The following is a 10,280-nucleotide window of genomic DNA, read 5'->3' on the forward strand; positions in this document are numbered from 1 at the left end:
CAGTCATTTAAAAAAACAGGAGGTGAAGAATGACTGAATCTGGGAAGTGGAAGAGTATAACATTGAAGACAAATAAGACGGCAAAGAAGTAGAAGAATATTCTGATGACCAGTGGCGGTGGCATATTGTTGTTGTTCGATCGATGCCATCTTGTTTAATGTTTAAACATTTGAAATACACTAAACCGATATTCTCTCATTTGGAGAAATGCAAGTATACAATGAGATTCGCCAGACATGCCTAGGGAGCTTTCATTATTTTATGAAATAAAAACGAAACAATTAATGCAAAATATATCTATCAAAAAAGCAAACACAGACATATTATAATGGATGAATGTGACTGCAAATATCCGCAAAAGCTACATAAGATAGTGGCCAGTAGTCTGGTTAAGCTATAATGTTTGTTTTTTTTCTGTAGGGGGAATAATTGTTCCCATTTTATTGTATGTAGAGATAAGCAGACTGCCTGGTCATATGATATTTGAATTTATGCAGATTTGGTATGTATATAGAGTCAATTTTCTATTGATTATTATATTATACGCAATAGTAGTGATTTAAAATGTAAAAAGAAAAAAAGAAATATGACTTGCTTGCCACCAGCTAGAATCAAAACCAAAACTCCAGCCTTAGTCATTATTGTTTGAGCTATCATCAGACGGATGAGAAATAATTAAAAATAAACTGACTTGAATGTATAAATGGACATTTGTGCATGTGTACAAGAACACTTTAATTTGACTTATGCCTGAGAAGTTTAAATTTTTTTCAATTTTCACTCTAGCAATTTTTTCTGGCTAAAAACGAAATTGAATTTGTTCCATAGGTCCAAATCCCCTATATATCAAGTTTCAAGTCTGTAGACTAAAAAATGATAGAGTAGTTTGGTACACAGACAGAAAAGGTCACTTATATATATATATATATATATATAAAACAATGGTTTACAAAAAATGCAATCATTTGACCCGCCTTGTGTCACTCTGCAATCTTGCAGAGAAGATGCACTTTGAAAAAATGGAAACAGACAGACACACATATATAGTGAATTTTATATATTAGATATGCAATAGTTTTGATATTATTATCATTATCAATAGTAATATTTAAACAATTTAATGAAAAAAGTTAAAACTTCAAAATGATAACATTCATTTGATTATTATTATTATTATTGGTCACATGTACCCATAGCACAAACTTAAATTACTTTGGAATAATTTCTTTTAAAAAATAAAATCTGTATAAAACAGAATGACTAACAGGATTTTTCTGTTAATAATTAAATACGTTTGTTTATTATTTTAAAACTAATTTTTGTTGTTGTTAATGTTGGTAGTAATGATAATATTTCATTTGTCATGAAAAAGATAAAAGAAAAAGCACCTCCCTCCTCTCATCTTTCTAAATTACAAAAAAAATTGATTTTTTTTAAATTTTTCATTAAGTCTTTTTTCTCTCTTCTATTATATAAAGGAGAGATGTCTGTGTGTGTGTTTGTATGTCCACTAAAAACTTTTCTCGTGTGCACCAACTCGGCATTATTAGAAAGAGCGATCTTTAATATCCAGAAATTAGAAAAAATAGTCAATTATTTTGTGTAGAAATACCGTTTTCTTTGAAGGGAGGGTCAGATAAAAAAACAGCCTTTAGATGCAATTTGCAAACCGTGCATGTGCGAATCGTTCATTACCTTCTTTCTTTTGAAATGACTGAATTTGCGATATCATAGCATCATCTGTAATCGTGGCCACATTGGTAAAAGTGTTCAGTTACTAATTTAAGTTATGCATGTTTGTGCTCAGCAGACGTCATTTATTTTTCTTTTGCTTACAAAATTTTTTATTCATTTTCGCTTGGCACTCTTTTTTTTGACCAGGCAACACCCCCCTCTCCACCGTCCCCATTGTCACAATCTTTTTTGCAACTAGGCAATGCCCTCCCCCCGCTAGTTAATAATAAAGACGAAAGCACAAAATAACCATTTCAAATTACTCAGTAATATTAAATTGTTTTATCTGACATTGAAATTTTACATTTATTCATTTCATTATATATGTATGGCTAATGATTGTAAGTTTTTATAATTATATTTCAAAATTGAAGTAAAAGAAGCCAGTATAGTAGGACAATATGTAAAAACACAGTATGTTTTCATATTATTTGTATGTAAAGTCAGCCATTTTGGGTTATAGAAGAGGAGTAAATTGCATTAGAGTAGAAGCCTTTGCTACTGTGTAGGATTACATATTTGAGAGTACATCCACTAGGAAATATAGAGTGTCCAATAAGTAACTAAAGGCTTTTGAATGTAAATAGATTCGTTACTTTTAATGATATCTTTCTGTAATTTTAACACAATCTGACTAAGACATTCAGAATTTTTTTTTTTTGAAAACGCAAAATTTAAACAATCTTTATATATGAAAAATAGTCTTTTAAATGTTTCCCTTTTCAGCTTTGCATATTTGTGCTCTTTCCAAAACATTATTCATGAAAGATTGCAGAATCTCTGGATTGCGATTTAACTCCCTTATTTCGTTCCTGGTGCTTTCCTTCAATTCTTGCATGGTTTCGGGTTTGACGTTTTGAGATCTGCTAGCTGACAGAACAAAATAAGGGAGTTAAATCACAATCCAGAGATTCTGCAATCTGTCATGAAAAATGTTTTGGAAAAAGCACAAATATGCAAAGCTGAAAATGGGAAACATTTAAAAGACATTATTCTTCATACAGATTATTTGAATTTTGCATTATTTTAAATTTTACAATGTCTTAGTCAAATGTTGTGTTAAAGGAGTTTTTTGCTAGTATTACACAATGATGAAAGTGTTCTAAACATCAAAACAATCAAGGAGAAAACAGCATTATAAATATGTGGATAATGTAATAATCTATCATCAAATGAAAATTCTATTCAGGTTAAAAATTTTTAATTACATTTATTCTTAAAAAGTACAAATAAAAAACTCAATGGTTTGTATTATTCACACTATCATTACCATCCTGTCTGATGTAAAAAGTCGGTGACTACATTGACCGAAATGTTGTGACAATAACAACTGAGATAAGAATAGTAACCCAAATAAAAGAAAAGCATAAAATATTTGCTGAAGTTTTTAATTTTATAAATTCATGTCTGCTTCTCTTATTGTTGACGGGCTGAAAAAAAGTCAAGTAGAGTTTTATTGCATTTTATGTCGGATTTGGTTGTTGAAACATTTTATTGGTGTTGTTAAATTATTATTAATATTATTATTATCTAAATCATCTCTCTTTCTCTGCTTCTTAGGTTCTGCACAATTGTCATCAAGCAAACTGCTCATCCAAATGAGAGACAAGGTCTTTAACAAGTCTTTGACAAAAGATGTTTTCGATCACTTGTTACCGAGTTTGCCTCTGCTTACTCATCATGTCTTCACTTGCATTCCTTTTCTATTCACGTAAGTATCGATTCTTTTGTTTCTCGACAGAAATCCGCATCAGTTCCCTACCGCTTCTTGAATTCTAAAACATTTGATAACAATTACAAAAAGAATTATGTTTACAAACAATTATGCAATTTTACAGTAAATTAATGTTGATAAACAAAAACAAAACAAAAAACAAAACAGGAAACAACTATTTTAGAATTTAGAGTTGAGGATTATTTTTTTTTTATTTATTTTTTTTTTTTTACATAATTTTAACCTAAAAACTTCCCCCTTTCCCATGCGATTCTAGTGTTTTAGAGCAGTTAACCATTTTTTTTATGGGAGATAAATCGTATGTGTTTTTTGTGCCCTCAAAAATTCAGTAAAGCTATTAAAAGTAATTTTAATTATATAAGTATTTTAAGTATATAAGTATTATAAAAGTAATTGGGAACTTTATTATTATTATTACTTTAATTTACCCCAAACAAGACATACTGCAACCAGAGCATTAGAGATTACTGTGATAAGGACCAGATTTATAGGAGGGCAGCCTGGATGGGGAGTTAAACAGCAAAATGTAATATCTTGCTGCCCAACCTCAACAGTGGCAACATGCCTTGTTTGGACTGAATAAAAGTAAAAAAGAAGATAAAGTTCTCGATTATCAAAAAAAAAAAAAAGTTATAAAAAATATTTTTATAGCTTTCTTAAATTTTAGAGGGTAGATGGGTTTCTTTAATTCATTGTAAAATAAATTCTTTTTAGAGTATTGCTTGACTACTTGTTTGGAAATAATTGCAATAAAATCTTTTAATAATTAACGTTTTTCCATCTGTCCAATTACTATCAAATAGGATGCAACAGTTTTCAATGAAATTAGACCAGAAGTGATGGAAGAAGTGAGAATAAGAAAAAAGGAATGTATTGAACACAAAATTCACAATCTGAAAGATGCAAGTTCAGCCCCTGTACTAGGTAATACAAATTCATTTTCTTGTCAATCATAACCAAATTATATTTCACAAAACAATATCCGAGAAGAAACTGGTTCTAAAATTATTTTAAGATCTCTAAAATATATTTTCAATCTAACATCTAAAATTTTCTTACCTGATTTTTAATGTCTGACTCAAATAGCAATTCATCTGATATATATATATATATATATATACTTGATTCAGACTAGTTTAATTTTTGTTTTTTCTTCTAGACATATTGGTACAAATATATTTTACTTTACATCAAATTTTTTTTCCTGAAGTTTTGGTGTGATGTGTATTCACCTAGTTATAAATAAAAAAAATGTATGGTAATGTTGAGCTTTGTTTTGCCATTTATCATAATGGTTAAATGTGATATTAGCATCTTGATGCTGGTGATAACCTGGCAAAGTATCTGCCGAATGGTAATGTTTATTCTGAATTTTGCAATAAAAAAATATATTCCATTTTTTTTTTTTTCATTTTTCTTGTGAAAATAAAATCAAATTTTTTAATATATATTTGAATATAACAAACAGTATATTTTTTTCAGATTTTTAAAAAATTTTAATTGTGTATAACATTCTACTTGTTTTTTCATTAATTAGTCCATATGTTATGCTTTTAAAAAGGCCAAATACAATTTCTGAAGGTCAAACTTACTAAAAACAAAAACAAATTTGTGAAATTTGGCTTTCAAAAGGCCAATTTGGCAACTTTGGACAAGAATATGAAATGACCTTCCTTTGATGAAGACTCGTTTTAAAATATCATTATGATAATATATAATCATTATTGTGATGGTGTGAAAAAGGAACTTGTAATTTCAATGTGAAGAGATTCATCACCAAAGAAAAAAGTCAGCAAAATGTTACATAAAAAAGGGAACATTTGAAAGAAATAGGATAAAGAAAAAAAAGAAAATTGTCTGCCGTTAGGTGCTAGACTAAAGGAGTAAATTAAAGATTGTCTATTACAATGTGATTTTATTATTTGTATTGAACTATGTAGCACAATATTACTGAGTATTTATTAGTACTTATTAATTAATCTCATTTGGCTCAGTTCTATATTCAAAATACAAAATAGACCATTTTCATAGAAATCTTAATAAACTCATATTTGCTGCATATTGTTTTTTCTGTCTAAAAACTAATTTTTTGTGCTATCCACAAAAAATATCAACTTTATCAAAACATATTTGTTGAAAATTTTCATGGGTCCTACTAGTAGTAATCATTTAACAAATAATAAAATCAGTGCTTTTGCAGTATTTTTTTTTATAACTTAATCTGAAATACACGGTGACCCCCCCCCCAAAAAAAAAACGGGCCCCAACTCTAATTAGGCCCCGTTTCTTCGTGTTTTGTCCGAATTAAATGAAACTTTGGTTGTAACTAGTTTATTATATTAAAAACATCACATCAAAACACAAGGGTCTTTGGCCTTTTTTTCTCTGTTCCACAGCATATGTTCTAGATGGCCTCCATTTAGCTTTTCTTTTTTTTTTGGTCACCCTGTATATGACAAATTTACAATTTAACAATCAATAAACTCTTTGTTCCAAACTTTTCAAATAATAAAATTGGTAACTTCTTCCAAAAATATATTAATTCAATCGGTTAATGATGTGAAAAATTGAAAAATATATTAATTCAATCGGTTAATGATGTGAAAAATTGAAAAATATATTAATTCAATCGGTTAATGATGTAAAAAATTGTGACATTTGCTTTCCAGTAGACATTGATGTTGGAATGATTAATCAGAATCGTAAAAATCAGTACATTTTTGAGTATCAGAATTGGTAATTTGAGCTTACATTCGAATTCCCAAAATGATTTTTTCAATTATTTTTTGTTTAAACCTTAAGTTTCATTGTTGATATTAATAATAAAATGAAAAACATTTGTAACATTGTAGTTATATTTTAACATGGACCCACACGTTGTATGAAGAGACAGTTGCAAAGGAACAAAGAGGAAATTTGACTGCTTTGTTCTAGTTGAAATAAAAGGCATTTATTCATGGTACTTTCCAAACTACACCTGCATCTTCATTTTACAAGTATCTTCATTTCATTGCCATGCAGATTTTTCAAATCTCTCTCGTCGACATGTGTTTCGCCTCACTGTCGCCACCCACATGGGTTTTTTAAATCTATTTTTCTTTCCGCTGCTATGTCTGCAGCTCGCTCTGCAATACATGATTGTCTGACCAATTTTTGTTCAAAGTTCAGATTGCATCTTGTCTTAAAAGTTCCTCTTGCATTGACTCGTACTTCTAAGTTCTCTGGTTGCCCACATATCCATCACGCACTGACACAAATTTCCAGGTCACTCACCACGTGGTGCTTTTTTCTCTCCGTTTTTCTTTTTCTTCTCTTCCTCTGCTGTGACATCACTTCCTGCCATAGCTTGGTAATTTGCATATGTGAGATGTCGATGCTGTTGCTGCACACACGTCAGAAGCTCTGTTACATATTTATTGATTTTAAACTACCAGTACAACTAAAATTTAAAGATCATAACGAATTCAAGTAAAAAAAAAAAGAAAAAAAATGTATGCAATTAAAAATGACACTAGTGAAAACAAGGCTGATAGCCATTATTTGCGTAATGCATGAATGTAGGATTGATATGAAATTCTTAAAGATAAACTAAAATGATCGAAAAATGGGCTGAAATGACTTTAATAAATAAAAAGTAAATGACTTAGAATGACTTTAATGAACTTAAGGATGAATTGAATGACCTTAAGAATGACTTGAATGCTTAAAAAATAACTGGAATCCTTCAAAAACAACTTGGATGATCTGAAGAATGACTTGAATGGCTTTGAGACTGACTGATTGTAAAGTGGGTGATAATTTTACATTAAATTAATATAGAAAAGTGATCCCCCACTTTATATCACAACAGATACTACACCAAAAGGCCAAGAAAAGCTAAGAACAGCATCTATTAACAACAGACCTTTGATCTTACCCAAAAAGGCCAACCACAAAAGTGTTACGGACAGACCGACGGACCGACCGACTGACTGACGGAGTGACTTATAGAGTCGCTTGCACGCAACTAAAAATATAGATGAAAAATCTCACAATGACTTTTTCAAAATCTTTGGTAAAATGGATAAAGGGAAAACGTTAATAAGTTTGTTAACTTAAAAAGAAAATTATGAAAATACATTCAAAAATAGATGAGGACTATTCATTACGCCCCCCCCCACCCCACTTCAAATGAAATTCTTGTTTTTTTTTGGTTATAAGGCCATACAAACGATTTTAGAGTCAAAATTTGTACTTATACCAGAATTAGGAATTTAGAACAGAATTTGTAATTGTATCGAAATGCAGAAAAATTTTGGAATCATTCCTTCACTTGTAGATATATTAAAAATATGGCGATCTTAATTTGAAACCTTTCAATTAGATCACCATTCATTCTTTGTAGTAAAGTAGTTAATCCTAATTTCTTCAATATTTCTCTATAACTGAAATCCTTTGTTCTTATTAATTTTGTCACACTTCTTGGTATGCTTTTCAATCTATTACATCCCGGCCGTCAATAAAGGAGGAGTCTATCAGTTATGTGTGATGATGTATGGAAATGAAACTTGACTATTAAGGGTGGAGGCATTTGAAATATAAAAGATTTCTTTCAGATTTACTTAAAGAAAAAGACCCCAACCCTACTTTGGCTTATAGTAACTTATTAGATCATTTGAAAAAAAAAAAAAAGTGCATTTATTTTCTTACTGGCATTATTACCTTTGCTAAGATTAAGGTTTTCGATCAAATCTGTCATGATTGTTTACAGTCAAGCACCCACATTTCTTGACCAATCGTTTCCATAGTTGGTCAAAATTTAATTTAGAACTGATTCAATTTTAAGATATCTAAGGCAAAGTTTAAGATCACTTTTTAACTTCATAGCTATTTGACCCATATGATGTTCCACATCTTATTTGACCTTGCAGTTGAAAAGTTTAGTCAAGGACAAAATTTTATCAACTTAAACTTTTGATTTTTCCAAATTTGATGTATGGACCTGATGCTGTTTAGTAACAGTAACCACCAATTTCAGCTTGATCAAATAATTTAATAGTTATTCAGTTATAAACGTTTCCATGCCATAACCTTATGGAATACTTCATATAATATGTAGAAGTAAAACCTAGACAAAACTTTAGCCCATCCTTACATTGTCAGATGTTGTATGCAATCTCATGATTGTTGTCTCATGTTTATTTCAGACATGAAAAGTATTATGGTTTCTGCTTTTTTTTTTAACAGGGGAAACCACATTTCGTTGTTATGGAATCGAATTGGATCTGTTGACTTTGGAAGAAAAGCAGGAATTAATTCAAAGAATATTTGTTGACCGAAAACACAAAGCGCTTTATTGTTCAGTACCCAAAATTGGATCAACATATCTTAAACGACTTTTTCTTCTTCTCAGTGGTAAACTCAAAAGCAATTCTGTATTCAATATTTCCACTCGAACGGCCCATTCAACCAAACCAGAGCAACTGCAAGTGGAAGACTTTGACCATTCCTTCTTTTACAACAAACTCAAAGATTACAAGAAAATTTTGGTAGTGCGTCATCCTTACAAAAGATTGTTCTCTGGTTATGTGGACAAGTTCCTTGGGCCAAACCGTCTTTATCATGCTACGTTAGGCAGGCAAATCATCAGAATGTTTCGCCCGAATGCATCTACATACAGCCTAGAATGTGGCCATGACGTCACCTTTCCAGAGTTTATCAAGTACTTTTTGCATTCGGTAACAACGGGTCACCTTGCAAACTCACACTTCATACCTATACATCGACTCTGCCGACCATGCTTCTTGCATTATGATATAATAAAGATGGAAAATTTAACAAACGAAGTGCCACGGTTACTAACATCTCTTGGGGTAGATCCAGCTTTGTTTCAGTATTTGTTTCAAAAAGATGATTTGATGAGTGCCAGACTAAAAGACGAAATCAGACATGCCATTTTTCTTTATTACAAAAACAAGAATGACCTGCAAAAATGCCTGCCCGCTATAAACATTCTGAAACGGCTTTGGAAGCGGGACAGCATTAGAGGTTTTATTGATAAAAGTCATTTATTTCCTTTCAAAGCCAAAGGTGTGAAAAGTCTCAACAGATCACAGCTCTTCAACATATTTAAATCAGTTTACAGAATTCCACAGGCAAACAAATCCAGCCAAACCTACAATGATGCCATCCATAAAGCATTTTTGCAAATACCTAATCAAGATATGATGCTTGTACACAGATACTTAGAAACGGATTGCAAATTGTTTGGTTATGACTCTAAAGAATTCTTCCAAAATACTTGATCATATTGGTCAGAAAATAGCCCCTTATTAAATTCAAAAGTTTTACTTTGAACATTTTGCATAAGCAAAAACATCTGTTTCAATTCTATTGTTATACCTACATATATTACTTTAGCTGTGGAATTTTCACAGCTGCTGCTGCTACTACTACAGGGTATCTGTAAAGTCTGATTACATTGGATATTTTTCGTTTAATCAAATGAAATCTAAAATACATTATTTTTAATTGATCTTTTTGCCTCCAAACATTTGAGATGGTCTCCCTGTTTACCAGACTTTAATCATATTGATTTCTTTTTTCTGGAATATTCTAAAGGAGAACAAAAACTCACAAATTCAATGAATAAGGAGTAAATGTGCCAAAATTGAAGACAATATTGATTTATTGCTTCAAGTTATTGAAAGTTTTGCGAAACAATTTAATATTTAAATTGTTAATCATGGAAATCATAGCGCAGATGTTATATGAGTAAAAATTTTATCCTGTATAATAATAATTATAGTCATCTATAATATAAATTATATCT

The 10,280-nt window shown here is 30.4% G+C and overlaps 1 protein-coding gene across 1 annotated transcript; it reads left to right on the plus strand.

Annotated features, from left to right (window-relative positions):
* Positions 1-3,307: 3,307 nt before the first annotated feature.
* On the plus strand, positions 3,308-9,896 carry LOC145296837 (carbohydrate sulfotransferase 11-like). The gene is made up of 3 exons (XM_080142958.1): positions 3,308-3,445; positions 4,273-4,393; positions 8,696-9,896. Exons 2-3 carry the CDS (start codon positions 4,309-4,311, stop codon positions 9,751-9,753), a joined length of 1,143 nt encoding a protein of 380 aa, XP_079999084.1. The 5' UTR covers positions 3,308-3,445; positions 4,273-4,308; the 3' UTR covers positions 9,754-9,896.
* Positions 9,897-10,280: the final 384 nt, after the last annotated feature.

The sequence above is a fragment of the Euprymna scolopes genome, chromosome 17 (genome assembly GCF_053919585.1).
Source record: "Euprymna scolopes isolate OS-2025 chromosome 17, ASM5391958v1, whole genome shotgun sequence".
Lineage (NCBI taxonomy): Eukaryota > Metazoa > Mollusca > Cephalopoda > Sepiida > Sepiolidae > Euprymna > Euprymna scolopes.

Coding starts and splice junctions, on each gene's coding strand:
- LOC145296837 (XM_080142958.1), top strand. CDS start 4,309: ATGGAAGAAGTGAGAATAAGAAAAAAGGAATGTATTGAACACAAAATT. Junction 4,394..8,695: donor AAGTTCAGCCCCTGTACTAG/GTAATACAAATT, acceptor TTTTTTTAACAG/GGGAAACCACATTTCGTTGT.